This window comes from Nematostella vectensis, chromosome 4 (genome assembly GCF_932526225.1).
Source record: "Nematostella vectensis chromosome 4, jaNemVect1.1, whole genome shotgun sequence".
NCBI lineage: Eukaryota > Metazoa > Cnidaria > Anthozoa > Actiniaria > Edwardsiidae > Nematostella > Nematostella vectensis.
Window position 1 is genome coordinate 17206218 of NC_064037.1, and position 16950 is coordinate 17223167.

At 42.8% G+C, this 16950-nt stretch overlaps 1 protein-coding gene across 5 annotated transcripts in view; it reads left to right on the plus strand.

Annotated features, from left to right (window-relative positions):
- LOC5511311 (peripheral-type benzodiazepine receptor-associated protein 1) overlaps positions 1 to 16950 on the plus strand; it is a 23677-nt gene continuing 6727 nt past the window's right edge. For 2 of the 5 annotated variants that reach the window (XR_004295834.2, XM_032380600.2), the window contains exons 1-24: positions 1 to 1133; positions 2489 to 2590; positions 2710 to 2868; positions 2967 to 3131; positions 4218 to 4430; positions 5024 to 5197; positions 5274 to 5396; positions 6210 to 6314; positions 6836 to 7061; positions 7779 to 7937; positions 8094 to 8291; positions 9471 to 9587; positions 9898 to 10121; positions 10359 to 10434; positions 10703 to 10738; positions 11590 to 11628; positions 11940 to 12026; positions 12304 to 12474; positions 12549 to 12739; positions 14152 to 14233; positions 14563 to 14695; positions 14981 to 15141; positions 15944 to 16113; positions 16411 to 16813. Coding sequence is in view for 4 of the 5 variants with exons in the window: in XM_032380600.2 (XP_032236491.2) it covers positions 288 to 1133; positions 2489 to 2590; positions 2710 to 2868; positions 2967 to 3131; positions 4218 to 4430; positions 5024 to 5197; positions 5274 to 5396; positions 6210 to 6314; positions 6836 to 7061; positions 7779 to 7937; positions 8094 to 8291; positions 9471 to 9587; positions 9898 to 10121; positions 10359 to 10434; positions 10703 to 10738; positions 11590 to 11628; positions 11940 to 12026; positions 12304 to 12474; positions 12549 to 12739; positions 14152 to 14233; positions 14563 to 14695; positions 14981 to 15141; positions 15944 to 16113; positions 16411 to 16813 (4360 nt within the window). In the remaining variant the exon portion in view is untranslated. The other 3 variants (XM_032380601.2, XM_032380602.2, XM_048726951.1) reach the window with 3 other exon arrangements.

A 16950-nucleotide genomic window follows, 5' to 3' on the forward strand; every position in this document is an offset into this window, starting at 1 on the left:
TTACACACAAAAATGGAGTGAGTGGCTAGCGTTCGCAAGTTTTATAACAACTCGGCAATTTGTATTGATCATGTGTTCGAATCTATTAGGGAATTCTTGCCTATTCAGTTCTAACGTTTCTGCATGGGGTTCGGCATGGAATGCACAAATTTAGCCGATGATGTTGCGCGTGTGTTGGATTTGGCTCCCGATCTCTTCTTTGTGCCGAGTAAGTGACTGATAACGAGGAATAGCTGGAAGTGATTTTCAGCAAGCTCCAGTTATTTGGAGTGGTTTGGCGTTTAGTTATGCCGATGCCTTCTGCAAATGGGATAGCTATGGTTGACAGGGAACACACTCCATCGTCCAGTACTCGGAAAACCGTTGAAGAGCAAAGGAGACTGATTTCAAAATTAAAAGCAGAGCTTGAATTAGAAAGGACTAAACTTAAACAAGTGCATCGAGATAAAACTAACGAAATCAAAAGGAACCATGAAAACTTTGAGAGAGATAGGCAGAGAGCTATTGAAAGCGTCACTAAAAGATTGCACGGCGAGCACTCCGTAGAGCTCAGAAGAGTTCGGGATTCAATAACCAAGGAGAAAGACAATGAACTACGACAAATCGTCAAATTTAAAGACGAAGAATGCAAGGCATTAAAGGCACAAATCACAGAGGAAAAGGATAAAAATAAACGCCTGGAAGAGGAAAACAGGAGGCAATTGGTAGAGAAAAGTAGAGATGAGACAGGGGACTTCGAACGTAGGCTTAGAAACGAAATTCACGATTTAAAAGAACAAAAAAGGAAGGCAGAGGAAAGCTTAAGACTTAAAACTGCTGCCGACTTCGAAAAGGCTGAGCTCATTCGTAGGATGAAGTCTGAACATGAACGCGAAGTAAACGAGCTCATAAGGCAATCCAAACGCGAAGTTGCTAAAGAATTCCAACAGATTCGAGACGTTGAAAAAGCCTTGGAGGAAAAGAACAACGAGCTTGCGTTCAAAGACCAGTTGACAAGAAAACTTGAAGCCGAAAAGGAGGAAATACGGCATCGAAAAGCCTCTACCGAATGGAGTTTGTTAGAATCTCCGCGAAGGTCTTTAACTGGGACTCTATCTTCCACTGTGGAAATGACACCGGAACCGGCAGAGTCGGTGAGTGCTTAGAACTTATTTTAACAGCACATATCACGAATGTAAAGCGGGAGATCTTTACAGAAATTCGTGTTACTACAGGCAACACTTAGCGCAGCATTTTTCGCACCATGTGTTTGTTATCAGTTATCACGCGAAAATGTATCGTTACTGACCACCATGTCCGCTTTATATTTGTTTTGTTTACAGATTTAACTCATCTCTCTCATCTTTTCGTTTTTCTTGTCTATTATGTGAAATGTCTGTTCAAGAGCATTTTATTGGGTTCCATGTTTGGCTCGTGTTATGATTGTTTGATGTCTGACTTTGCAGTGTAAACTTGTGTATCATTTTGGTTACGGAACTGCGGCGGAAAAATCCCAAAGTCAGCGATTTCCTATCTTATCTTGATTACAATGACCGCAAAATGGTATCCTTGGCAAGATTGGCAACATAATATCGGCTAGAAAGCCATTTAAGTGCTAATTTTATCACTCGTTCGAATTGCAAAGCGGCTTATGTTATTGTTGTTGTATGAATGTGACTGTTTATTCACCCCATTTGGCTAACAATGCGTGAAATTATATATGGTTCCATATGATCAAATTATAGTGCAGTCTTTGTGTACAATATTTTTTAACAATTTGCAATTTTTCAACTGTTTATTTTCTGTATTTCTTGTTCAAAGGCATTGCAACTTTGAAATAATGGCCAATTTTGCCTGCAGGATGCAAGGGGTGCCATTAATAACTAAAGCCCTTCTTTATTTTGACTTCTAATGTGTAACAAACATTGTTTTCATATACCTCCTGTGTTAGTCAAAGCTACCGAATAAAACAACCAGCAGTTGTTAGTGATAAAACCACAAAAAACAAAATTACTAAATTGATACTATGTATGCAATACAATTTTAAAAGCATTTGCCTCATCAATATTACCAAGCAATTTTTGTTTTCTTTATCATCCTCTAGATTCTTGCATATTGACATTAATTGTACCATGATATTTAGCTATGTTTCGCTTCTTTTTTTTATGTCTGAATGCTATAAGAAAATTGTGTTTCCATTGCTATTATGTTGTTGCTGTTTTATTAAATGTCCATTAATTTTTAGTTTGAATATAAGTACAGTGTGTTTAGGCGATTGTTCTGTCTAGTTGCACCAAATTATTAAACCAGAACACAAAGAAACTATTTTTGGTTATAATTTTAGAAAAATAAAAATGTAATCCATTATGGGTTTAGCTTCCTAGTGACAATTAACATATTTAAATAAGGTTACTATTTATTGTAATTACTAACAAAATAGAATTAGGGCAAACCTTTGCTCTGTTTTACATATGTTATCTTGTTATTTGATTCCTTCTTTATTTTATAGAATGCCAAAATTAACAAAGATAAAGAGAGAGAGCTCAGGAAGAAGAATGCAGAACTGCAAGCTAAGCTAGACATGCTGGAGAAGAAGTGTGGAATACTTGAGGTTCGTATCTATTACTGCTTTTATTCAAGTTTTATCTTGATTCTGGGTGTTTGTCTAGTGATCATTTGATATTACCTCTGCACTGCTAATGTGTTTTATCTTGGAATCATGTTTCATAGAAACAAAATGCTTCTAAAGACTCTGGGAATCAAAAGGCAACTAGCTTGGGAGAGGAAAAAATAAGAAAGCTGAAAAAGAGGAATTCAGAACTTGTCTCTATAGCAAGGCAACTGGAGGATAAAGCCAAGAAACTACAGGATGAGAAAAATGCAATTTTGGTAAGTTTGCAGTTAGTTATTATTTTTTTCTACATTTGAATTCAAAGCTATTAATGCAGGGATAACATCACAAAGAAATTATATCTGGTATTTTGCAGAAACAGGCAAACAGTAAAGCAGACAATACAGCTGAACTTGAGCACATGAAGAAGTTGTTTGCACGGCAGAGGGCCAAAGATCTTGCGGAACATGCCAGGATTCAAATGGCAAAAGACAACGAACTGGAAATCCTTCGAAAAGAGCATTTCTCAGGAGACAACAATGTATGTAGCTACTACATAGCTCATCTGATTATCTAGCTATGTTGGTTCACTAATTTGATGTATAGGCCAACATGTCTCACAAAAACTAGCAGTTGCTCCACAAAAAGCAATCCAAAGTACAGAACCTAGATTCATAGATTTTTTAGTGCACACTGCAAATCATGATCCACTCTCGTAAAGTTTCACCACTCAGAATCATGGCACACAGCATTCACAGTTTGCAATTAATCGCTTTTAAAATTCACAATATACTAAAAGAAAATAAACCTTACCCCCCTGCCCTCAATTGTATGCTCCCCTTCCTACAAATGCGCCATTGGTGATAAGGTCTTACAGGCAGTGTGGGTCCCTTCCCCTGATCTCCTCCAAAGTATGCAACATTTTCTGCGGCAAAATTATAACAGGCGCATCCTAGATTTTTCCGCAAACTTCAGTTCTGCTGCAGTCGGCTGTTTTGACCTTGATAACTTTATAGTCATAAAACCCCAGCCGAAATCTGCAGTTAAGTACGTTAGATCCCTCCCCTACCTCTATTCCTTAGATCCCTCATCTACATATTTCCCTACAATCTCCCAGTTTACACTATTTAGTTGGTAGTACTTTCATTTCTGGCTTTGTCTAGTATGTTCTAGTATATCCACAGCATGCATCACCTTTGAAAATCTCATTAAACACATAGTTCCCCAAGATTTGTACTTAAGGAATTGTAATCCAGGCTGTAAGCATAGTAAGTATGAATATAAATGTACTTAATATTTAAATCAAAGCTTGACTTTGAAGAAGTGCTAAATTGCTAAAGAATATCAACAACATGAATTTTGTACAGCTGGGTGATCCTTTTTTTTGCCTATTAGTCATTTATTGTAATTACATGTATTTGTAAAAATATTTGATTTTGATGAGTAATCTACAACATCGGTTAACATTGGTTTGTTTAACCTCTGCTGCTGCATTGTGATAATCAAGAGAAGTTTTCTTTGCAAATGATCAATGGCAAATGGGGCTTCTAAAACTGTGGGCTTCTAAACTGTGCTCATTTACTTGCTCCCTTACTTACTTGCTCATGTACTTATTTCCATTTACCAGAGTGACAAACTTAAGGAACTGCAGTCCATTATCAAACAAACAACAAAAGAGAGGCTGCTCCTTGAGAAAAGGCTTGCAGAGACATCTGTTGCAAGCTCATCCCCCACTCCTCTCCCCGATTCATCTGGTCTGGAGGATCATTTGAAAATTGAACAGAAATTGAAAACTGAGTCAGCAAAACTTAAAACAGCTGAAGAGGAAACTGTGAGATTGGTAAGCTTTTGCAGTAATGTCTTTCTTCAAGTATGATTCTTGGACCATTATCAAAGGCACACAGCAGGGTGTGAGATGGGACTGATCATTGATGTGACTTTTAGTTTCCAGGTATTGAAACAGGATTTGTGGTAAAGAGTGATGAGATTGGGGACAAAAATTGGTGTGAAAATGCTGTGTGCATTTGCAAGACAGGGGGAGCAAGTGCACCCCCTGTATAATAGTAATAGTATACCAGTAGGGCAAGTGCACCCCCCTGTATAATAGTAATAGTATACCAGTAGGGCAAGTGCACCCCCCTGTATAATAGTAATAGTATACCAGTAGGGCAAGTGCACCCCCCTGTATAATAGTAATAGTATACCAGTAGGGCAAGTGCACCCCCCTGTATAATAGTAATAGTATACCAGTAGGGCAAGTGCACCCCCTGTATAATAGTAATAGTATACCAGTAGGGCAAGTGCACCCCCTGTATAATAGTATAATAAATTTTTTAGTGTCTCTGCGATAGGGTTCAGAGTCACCCTTCAGGGTCTTTTGATGACAACAGTTTTTTTATTATTCATATAGAATTTTATTTTTCTACTCATCAGAATGCCATTCTACTTGAAAAAGAAAAGGAGTGTGAGAAACTACAGCAAGACATTGATGATAAGCAAGTCAAGTGCTCAAAACTGGAACTAGAGCGAGAAAGGTTTGCTGCAAAGTGCACAATGTTACATCAAAAGAATTCAGAGTTGAGCAAGAAGGTCAAAGAAATGAAACAGGTAAGTTATTATTTGTTATACGTAGCACAGCTATGAATAAACTTATGTTAATAATCTTGCTATCTTTGCTTTGCAGATGGAAGAAGAAATATCTCTTCTTAAAGAAGACCTTGAGGAGACAGAAAAGGAGAAATTGGCAGCTGAAGAGGAATGCCAGAAGCTTAGAGAGCAGGTTGACAAACTCCTGCATTTCAAAGAGGTATTATTGTGTAATGGACTTCATTACAGATATATGAATTGAAAATTTGGCCCATTGGTAAGAGGCAAATGACCACAATGCTTATGATTCACGATTTCCAGTTCTTTCGCTGTCAAGTAACTCAAGTTGAGAGTGTAGGAATTGTAAGCATTACCTCATGTTGTGTGTATAGGACTTCCAAGCATTACCTCATGTTGTGTGTAAAGGACTTCCAAGCATTACCTCATGTTGTGTGTAAAGGACTTCCAAGCATTACCTCATGTTGTGTGTATAGGACTTCCAAGCATTACCTCATGTTGTGTGTAAAGGACTTCCAAGCATTACCTCATGTTGTGTGTAAAGGACTTCCAAGCATTACCTCATGTTGTGTGTATAGGACTTCCAAGCATCAACTCATGATGTGTATATGATGGATGTCCAAGCATTAGCTCATGTCCTGTGTATGTGTAGGATTTGTAAGGGTTAACTCAGGTTTTGTGTGTAGGATTTGCAAGTGTTAACTCATATTTTCTGTAATATTTGCAAGTGTTAACTTACTGTATGATGTTAAGGTAATTCCCTTGAATTGCGCACCCCTTCTGCGCATAGTGGCGCGCGCTGTTTGTTCGAATTATCCGGTATTAAGTGCGCTTGCGCGCCACAGTTGTACAAGAAAACAAGCAAAAGGCCACGTTTTTTTACTTAAAATCGCTTCAATATTTGATTATGCCAACTTTTAAAAAATTCTGGGTTGTAGAACTATCTCAAGGGAATTACCTTAATTTATGTTTTGTGTGTAGGATTTGTAAGTGCTAACTTATGTTTTGTGTGAAGGATTTGCAAGCATCTGAACATCAGAGGAAGGAGCTCGAAGTGAAGCACAAGACAAGCCTGGACAAGCTGAATGAGAGAGAACTGGAGATCAGGCAGCTACACAAGGTGTGTTACTGTGTAATCATGAGATCCCCTTTAGCTACACAAGGTGTGCTACTATGTAATCATGAGACCCGAATAAGATGCACACATCTCGTCACTTTAGCTAAAAATCAGTTTAATTTCCTATTTTAAAAAAAGCTTTTTTACAATCTGGCCTAAGAATAAATCAATCATTTAAGAACAATAAAAGTCATGTCGTTTATATACCTTGTTTCTGAGCTGAAGAAGTCTTATTGAAGACGAAAATTTGACGGAGTCTAGTACTGGTTTTTGGTAGATTTTGTTTTCGGTTTATATCGCAGTTTTAGCAAAGAGAGTTGGAGGCCTTTTTCTTGCCATGTCTACGGCTAGACTAGTGTTTCATTGACATCCCTTTGCCCCTCTAGTGCTTATTTGTTCTAAAGACAAACTAAACAATTTTGGGTATTACTAAGAAAGTCTCATAAAACATTACACATATTTAACTATGTAGCTGGACATGTCATACAGTATTATGACTATTTTTTTCTATTTTCTTTCTCCAGATCCAAGAGGAGTCGACTCGAATACACCATCTCGCGGTCACAGCGCTGGAAAAGGACGTGCGAAGCCTGGAACAGAGATGCTTGGAAACCACCGATAAGTACGAGACGGCCACGCTGCAACTGGAGCAACTGCGCAGCCGCAGTTCCAACATCAATACTCTGCACAAGGCTACACAGACTTCCGAAAACACGCAGCCAACGCCTGGGGCAGTATCCTTACCTGCTGGTAAGTTGCTGAAATAATGATGTGTCTTCTCCAAAAGTAGTCGACAGAGTAGTGACAAGCTGAGGCACCTTAACCGGGTGCAGAACCTGAGGTAATCGCACCCAGTGAATTTCTTGCTTCCTCACCTCTGGGCCGTACCCGGTCTCCAAGATTCCTTTTCTGGGATTATCAGGAAATGACAAGTAGCGACAAGCCGTACCCCGGTCCCCAAGATTCCTTTTCTGGGATTATCAGGAAATGACAAGTAGCGACAAGCCGTACCCCGGTCCCCAAGATTCCTTTTCTGGGATTATCAGGAAATGACAAGTAGGGGTGTGGTTACCCCCTCCCCAGTTTTCACAGTTTATCAGTAGTGTGACCCTCCCCCTCCCCAGTTATCACAGTTTATCAGTAGTGTGACCCTCCCCCTCCCCAGTTATCACAGTTTATCAGTAGTGTGACCCTCCCCCTCCCCAGTTATCACAGTTTATCAGTAGTGTGACCCTCCCCCTTCCCATGATGGCCTCCCATGATGGTCTGCGTAGGCGTGGTGTAGACAAGGTATGAATCAACACAAGGTTGAAAAGGTATGTTAAACGCATTTGTGAAACAGAGTGGTTGCGCTGACGTTTCGAGCGTTAGCCGTTCCCTCCGACGAAGGGAGGGAACGGCTCCATACCTGGTTTATCTTATATAATATATACTTATATTGTATTATACTAATATATACTTTTTCAGCGCGCAAGTCCACCAACGCTGCTGAGCCCTCGGTGACACCACGCAGCGGTAAGAGCAGCGGAGACGAAGTCAGCACGTCAAATGGTGACATTTTGGAAACTGCCGCATCTCGCATCAGGCAGCTCGCTATGAGTGACAGCGAAGATGACGCATCATCTAGTGAGTAGCCAAAATAACGTCAAGGAGAAAAAAAACATTTTATAACAAAACATAATCGTCAAATCAGTTTATAGCTCCAAATTAAAAATAAAAAAGCTGTTCGAAATATTCCATGATGTTCTGCAGTATATCAGCTTTTCCTTTTTCCTTCCACAGGCTACAAAGAGAAGCCTGCAGGCCGAAGGTCCAGCGGTGCCTCGCAGAACTCGGAACCAGACGATGACATATTGACGCTATCCCAAAGAATCAGCCAAGCAGCGATTAGTGACGACAGCACAGCGAGTGCCTCCGATGACCGCTCGTATGAAAGCGATGCTAGTCGGGAGGTTGGCAGTGTTGCAGACGGTGATATGGGTGAGATGTCTATTTGCACAGTATAGCCGCTTATGACAGATGTTGTGTGCATATATTCCTTCCGTATATACACCTATTCCAAGAAACGTTTCTAATGCAAACGGCGAATTGCAAATGGCAGTTCTCCTTCATTTGAAAAAAAATTAATAAAATGAGACTCATGAAACCTTCGGTAGTCGTTCTTCCATTTTCCAATCGTCATTTGCTGTTTGCATTGTTAAAGGTTTTTTGAAATAGGTGTAATGGCTTTTTCGACTAAAGTTGCCCTCAAGGAAACAGGTATGGTAGCCCGCTGTGATTCATGGGTAATGCATAAATGGCTGAATCCTCGTCTCCGGTAACCATGTTTACATGCACATGAACAATAATGCTACAAATCTGCAAATCTATCTAAGGATTTATATACGCTTTGCCGACACACCCATACAGCACTATGAGCTACGAAACTTGGATACTTCAAGTGCAACCTTATTTTAAATAGTTGTATTCATGTTTTTTTTACTACGTAGAAGGTGATCAGGTGTCACATTTGATATGTACGAAGATCACATTCTACCCAATCTACAGCCACACCCATCCAAAACCCAATCGTAGACCACACGAATAGCGCTTATACAAACCATGTTCTAAAGCGCTTCACATTTAAAATCCTATTATGAACGTCAATTCCTGGAGAATTGAGAAACACAAGCTTCTAGAAAGCTCACATCCGTTCAACAAGTCAAATTCAGGGCCGTGAAACAGAAAGATACTATCCATGTCTCGACCGGGAATCGAACCCGTTTCAGCAGAGGTGAGAGGCCCCATACGCTGACGCGCTAACACACTGGGTCACCTGTGGTGAGAGGCCCCATACGCTGACTCGCTAACACACTGGGCCACCTGTGGTGAGAGGCCCCATTCGCTGACGCGCTAACACACTTGGCCACCTGTGGTGAGAGGCCCCATACGCTGACGCGCTAACACACTGGGCCACCTGTGGTGAGAGGCCCCATACGCTGACGCGCTAACACACTTGGCCACCTGTGGTGAGAGGCCCCATTTGCTGACGCGCTAACACACTTGGCCACCTGTGGTGAGAGGCCCCATTCGCTGACGCGCTAACACACTTGGCCACCTGTGGTGAGAGGCCCCATTCAACTCCTTTTCTAACACTTAACGGACCAACTTTGTTGCCAGGTGACCTCGAGGATAATGATGGTAGCCAGTGTGTGGTCGATATGGACGACAGTATCGGTCCGAATCGGCCAAAGGACTCGGACGACACAGCAACTAGTAGGAGCCCGCGAAGCAAAGGTAAATGGAGCTAGAGTGTTCATAGGAGCGCGAGAAGCAAAGGTGAATGGAGCTAGAGTGTTCATTTCGATAATCCAGTATCTTTACCGGCGCCTATTACTTGCATCTTCAAAACTCATTTGCTCTAGCCAGGTAGCCACTTCCCACAAGAATGGATGCGTTAGAGAATGTAATTGTTTGATTTTCTTATCATGTGTTTGCCTTGTTCTTATATCGATTTTCTCGATTTAACTACGGCCCTTTGCCATATAGATTTCATTTTACAACAAGCAAAATTATAAGCAAATGATATCCATTTCGTTTTTTGCAGGAAAGCGAGTAATGCAAGCAGACGCCAGTAGAAGTGATGTTTCTCTGGATGTCCCGGATAAGGGGCAAACGAATCCCGAGGAGGAGGTAGAGGGGGAGCACTTGGCGGTCTACATAGCGCGCTACAGCTATGACCCACAACAACACTCGCCAAACGATGCGCCACAAGAAGAGCTTGCATTCCAGGCCGGGGACTATCTCTACATATTTGGGGACGTAGACGAGGTATGAAGGGGAGGGAGAGAGGTCAAAAGGAGGGGGGTAGGAAAAGCTTGTATTCATTGGGGTATTATTAGAACATTTTTGGGTATTATTAGAACATTTCACAGCATGCTGTGAAATCATGCAAATTGAAGAGTTAACAAACACACAAACAAGATGACAAGAGTACTTTATTAAACTTTATAAACATTTTAGATTTCGGTACCTATTTGAGAGGTGTCCATTTTTCTTGTGTTCTAGGATGGGTTCTATGTTGGCGAGCTCATGGATGGTCAGCGAGGGCTGGTCCCTTCCAATTTCGTGGAGAAAGTTGCTGGTAAGTAAAGCAAGTTGACATCGGGCCTCCCTCCATAAAGACCATAATGGCAAAATGCCTAACTTAGAATGAAGTAAAAAAGTCCTGAAGAAATCTTGATAAAGACGAAAACTTGATAGATTCGACTGTCAATATTTGGTTTATCATATTCTTACATATTAACAAGAATGCCTACTTGTCGTTTGAGTGTAGCAAGCTCGTATATAATGAAGGGTTTTTGTTGTTTAATCAGCGTAATGTAGTCACGTTGTAATACTTCGCTTTGTAGATGAAGATGAGATGTCGTGGATGATGAACGGAACAGGTGAGTTGGTAAACACTGAACGATGATGATAGCTTATGTGATGATAGTGATATGATGATAACTTATGGGGTGATAGTGATATGATGATAGCTTATGTGGTGATAGTGATATGATGGTAGCTTATGGGGTGATAGTGATATGATGGTAGCTTATGGGGTGATAGTGATATGATGATAGCTTATGGGGTGATAGTGATATGATGATAACTTAAGGGGTGATAGTGATATGATGATAACTTATGGGGTGATAGTGATATGATGATAACTTATGGGGTGATAGTGATATGATGATAACTTATGGGGTGATAGTGATATGGATAAGGATATGATGATATCTTATGGGGTGATAGTGATATGATGATAACTTATGGGGTGATAGTGATATGGATAAGGATATGATGATAGCTTATGGGGTGATAGTGATATGATGGTAGCTTATGGGGTGATAGTGATATGATAGTTTATGTGGTGATAGTGATATGATGATAACTTTTGGGGTGATAGTGATATGGATAGTGATATGATGGTAGCTTATGGGGTGATAGTGATATGATAGTTTATGTGGTGATAGTGATATGATGATAACTTATGGGGTGATAGTGATATGGATAGTGATATGGATAGTGATATGATGGTAGTTTATGTGGTGATAGTGATATGATAGCTTATGGGGTGATAGGGATATGATATCTATGGTATATATGGTAGCTATGCCTTTGCCGATGATAATGACAGAATCGACCATTTTACTGTGCTGACGTTGACGGATGCTAGGATTATTGTTTTTATGACTACGGCATTCCATGATAGTAGTTTTTCCGTCTTTATCTGCGTCTTCGTTTTGTTTTGCAGACGAAGCGTATGACAGCAGTGAAGAGGAGGAAGCCGAACGTAAGTTCATTTGTCCGCTACCCATGTGGATGTAGTGCACAGATAGGCGATTAAACACGAGGTTACGGTTGTGAGTGTTACCATTCACCTTTGTTCAGTGCGCCTGGACAAAAGCCTTCTTGTTTCACAAGATAAGTTTTCTTAAATGACTTCATTAAATACTTAGTGGATAAACACGATAAAGTATTTTGAAATTATTTCCCTTATAATTCGTGCCAAGCATTAGTGCAACATAAAGTATAAAATGGTCGCTTAAGGGCGTCACGGGAGGGAATACGTAAAATGTTAACTGGTGTAAATGTTATCTAAAGTAGAAGCTCTTCGACGGCGAGACGCAGCCGACGCTGTTCTTACCCAGAAGGCCCTACTGGAGCCCGTTAAACTCCTCCAATTTTCGGGTAAAATTTAATCGTTCTACGTGTGATGTCGTTTTGAAATCTAAAAGTCAAGGCTACTGTAAATTGCACGTTAAAACTATAAATTCGTCGATAAACATCTTTAATCATTGATAGAATAATCTCAAGGTTAAAAAATTAAAGTAAAATAGTACTCGAAGTTATAAATTGAAAATTGAAACAGATTTTAGACTCATAATTTTATAATAATGCATTCAATCCTAGAAAGTTCTATTTGTTACGAAATTATTGACACAAATAGTACCATGTGTTCCTGTAGGCAAACTTCATCGTAACTTACGGCTGAATGTGGAGCACATCCAGGACGCAAACCTCGCCGACATCGTGGAGGAGGAAGAGGACGATGGCGGGAGCGTGACAGAAGAGTCACGTGAGGTGCTGCTCAGCCAGGATGGCGTAACAAGTGACGACACCGACTTCGAGCCTGCGAGTAAGTCAGCGACTCCCTTGATACCCGCTATTTGTTTCCCAGAAGCCTCTAGGCTAAACCTTGTGTTTCCAAAGGAATACCATCGCCAAAGCGTGTCTCTCTCGAGCGCCAGTTCACACGGAGCGTGCTTCTTAACTGGAAGGCTCCTGACCTACCGTCAGAGGAGATCCGAGGCTACGGGGTCTACGTGAATGGAGATATGCGAATGATGTTGAAGGGCAGTAACCGAACAAAGGCTCTCATAGAGAACATAGACCCTGACAAGGTACACTAAGATGCCCATAGTGTTATTATATATGACTAGTGACGACACGGCTTGGCAGAGCATACGACACGGCTTGGCACGGCACAGAATACGACACGTCTTAGCACGGCACAGAATACGACACGGCTTAGCACGGCACAGAATACGACACGGCTTGGCACGGCACAGAATACGACACGGCTTAGCACGGCACAGAATACGACACGGCTTAGCACTGCACAGAATACGATGCGGCTTAGCACGGCACACAATACGACGCGGCTTAGCACGGCACAGAACACGACACGGCTTAGCACGGCACACAATACGACACGGCTTAACACGGCACAGAACACGACACGGCTTAGCACGGCACACAATACGACACGGCTTAGCACGGCACACAATACGACACGGCTTGGCAGAGCATAGACACGGCTTGGCATGGCACAGAATACGACACGGCTTACCACGGCACAGAACACGACACGGCTTGGCACGGCACAGAATACGAAGCGGCTTGGCACGGCACAGAATACGAAGCGGCTTAGCATGGCACAGAACACGACACGGCTTAGCACGACACAGAATACGACAGGGCTTGGCAGGGCACAGAATACGACACGGCTTAGCACGGCACACAATACGACACGGCTTGGCAGAGCATACGACACGGCTTGGCACGGCACAGAATACGACGCGGCTTAGCACGGCACACAATACGACACGGCTTGGCAGAGTATACGAAACGGCTTGGCACGGCACAGAATACGACACGGCTTAGCACGGCACACAATACGACACGGCTTAGCACGACACAGAATACGACACGGCTTAGCACGGCACAGAATACGACTCGGCTTAGCACGGCACAGAATACGGCACGGCTTAGCACGGCACAGAATACGACACGGCTTAGCACGGCACAGAACACGACACGGCTTAGCACGGCACAGAATACGACACGGCTTAGCACGGCACAGAATACGACACGGCTTAGCACGGCACAGAATACGACACGGCTTAGCACGGCACTGAATACGACACGGCTTAGCACGGCACAGAACACGACAGGCTTAGCACGGCACAGAATACGACGCGGCTTAGCATGGCACAGAACACGACACGGCTTAGCACGACACAGAATTTGACACGGCTTAGCACGGCACAGAATACGACGCGGCTTAGCATGGCACAGAACACGACACGGCTTAGCACGACACAGAATTTGACACGGCTTAGCACGGCACAGAATATGACACGGCTTAGCACGGCACAGATTACGACACGGCTGTCATTTGATTATTATCTGATTGTCGCACGGTGCTCGGTGTTTGGATGTACCGCTTGCTTATCATTGTCCTGTGTTTGTTTTCCGTCTCGTGTTTCTTTCCTACTAACTTACTATTTCGTCATTTTCTCTCTTGATGCAGACTTATCGCATATCTGTGCGGACTTTGACAACCCGCGGAGAGGAGTCATTTGACCAGGAGGCCATGCTCACAATCGGCAAAGGTGCGCTAGTAGCTAGAGTAGGGCAGGTGATCCGTTGCGATCGTACGGTTGTATTAGCTAGTTCCCATATGATTGCAGCTAATTTGACCGTACAATCGCAGCCGGTCGCAAAGTGGTTTCAAAGATTCGAACACCATCGCACACTGACTGACTGACCAACCGACCGGCCGACCGACCGACCGACTGACCGACCGACCTGTTCCGACCGACTGACCGACCTGTTTCGACCGACTGACTGACGAAGTGACGAACTGACTGACGGACGGACGGATGGACGAACTGACGGACGGACTGACTGACTTATTAATTTATTTATTACGTCTTAACAGACGCTAGTGTTGCGCCTGAAAACGTCCACGTCACTTCAATATCGCCCACTTCTGCCAAGATCGAGTGGTTGCCCGGCAACAGCTCCTACGCGCATCAGATCTTCGTCAATGGCGCGCCCCAAAGAACAATCAGGTAGGCAAGAATCACGTTAGTCACGCAACCGCCAGGTCACGCAGCCAGCACACCGCGCATCCTGCACGTCACGCAAACAGTACGTCACGCAACCTGCACGTCACACAACAGTACACTCATCACGCTATTTATATGATACCATATCAATTTCACGCTAATCTACATTTTACAGCTTAATTGTATCACCCTTATCTGTGACATAGACACTAAATTAATGTCATGTTTGCTCATGGCACGGTGAGCACGTGCCGCTGCTTGTTAATGTTTGATTCCGTGTCCTAACAGACCGGGCACGTACCAGCATACCTTGATGGACCTCGAGCCTGGTCAACACTACCGCGTGCACGTGCGTGCAAGGACGTCCCAGTTCTCGCTGGACGAGAACACGCCCCCCTCAGATGACGACCCTCTGACATCTGCTGTGGAGTTCGCTACCGAGAAGGGAGGTAAACTGCTCGGTTGATATTTTTCTTTAGATGAACATGAACAAGAGACGAAAGCGTGGCAGAGGTTTTTATTGTGCAGTCTTTAGCCAAGTGGTGTTGGAAACTCTTTAAGGGACAACCTAAGCCCACCAATAGGTCATTGCATCACTTCAAAGCTGTACGGGATAGTTCAAACAAAAGGGAGAACTTTACTGTCCTATTTTTTGTGATACGTGGGAAAATGCCTGTAAAATTTTAGATACCTATGCGTAGTGATTTTGTATGGCGAAAAATTTTAAGGTTGCTGGCATCGATTATATCCACGAGAACAACACGTAGTTGGTATAACTACTACGTCACGCAACCAGCATGTCACGCAACTAACACGTCACGCAATTAGACCTATACTACCTCTAAGTTTGCGGTTAGCCGTTACAGGTTTGCGGTTTGACGTACTGGCGAAAACGTGTGGTCGAATTCAACATAGCCAAAAGTATTAGTAATTGTGCAAATTGTCAATGAATATATACTATTTCAAGAGTCAAACGATTAAGAACACTAATTCATGGTCTCAAACCTGAGCTCATAGAAAATTTTAGGGGAAAACTGCTGAGGTAAATCACTTACCGCTAGACGGTGCTCCTGAGGTCAAAACGCGAACCGCAGACCGCAAGCCTTGTCACGTGACACCCAGAGGTTTGACGTTTGCCGTTTCCGAAAAAAAAAAACGCCGTGCTAAATGTCTCTATTGTCACACCTTTTCCAGTGCAGTTGGCGTTATTTTCCGTCCAGGTTTTCTCTTACCTGCTCTTTCCCGTGCTAGGTCTCCCTGATGCACCGCTTGACGTTACACTCTTACCCAGTGCTCCTGACAACGCGCCAAACTCAATGGAGGTGGCGTGGATGCCAGTGACGATCTCGGATAATGGGACATCTAACGGGGCTCGCGTCACTGGATACAAGGTCTACATCAATGATGTCCAGGTTGCCGAGGTATGGGGTATCATCTAATCTTGTCAACTATAGATACTATTTTTAATAGTCAATCTGCTATGCAAAATTTACGCAATCGATTCAGATCAAATTATTAAACAGCAATGCATTTTGCATGTATTTTTGTTTTGTGTTATGCAAATGCAAATATGTGGTTTGTTTCCAGTATGAATGATGCTTTAGCTCCCTTGTGAATACGATTTGACTTTGTTCCTTGCAATAGTCATTAACCAACTGTGGCCAGTTGCACCATAACACCCGTGACATCACTGATTATGTGCAACGCACTTTCACCAGGTTATGTCACCAGTAGCAGATGGCGTGACGGTCACGTCATGGATGACCGAGCGAGCCGTCAAGCGGAGACCCTCTGATATCTTACACTTACACGTTAGAACCCAGTCCCTCAGCGGCGAGTCAACTCCCTCAGACGGCATCGACATTCCGCTGAGTTTTTTCGACTTCCGGGCAAACCGTCTCATCCAGAACCACTCCCCAGGGACTCCCTTGAAGGCGACGAGCCAGGGAAGACATCCCGTGGGGGAGGGGGGAGGGTTGGAGACGCGGACGGAAGTGTACAGCGGGTCTGACTCGGGGACAGAGCTGGAGGACCAAAACCATAATCTGAGGGAGGGGAGGGAGAGGCCGATAAAAAAGGAAAGAACGATATTCACCAAAACAGTGGAAAACAATCAGAAAGGTGCGCATGCTTCGAAGCCTTTTTTATCAAGTAATGACTCGCATAATTCGATTTATGGATTGGAATTCTATAGAAAAGCAATGAAGACATTCGTTTTTATTAAATCACTTTTGAAGACTTAATTTAATAACTCGAAG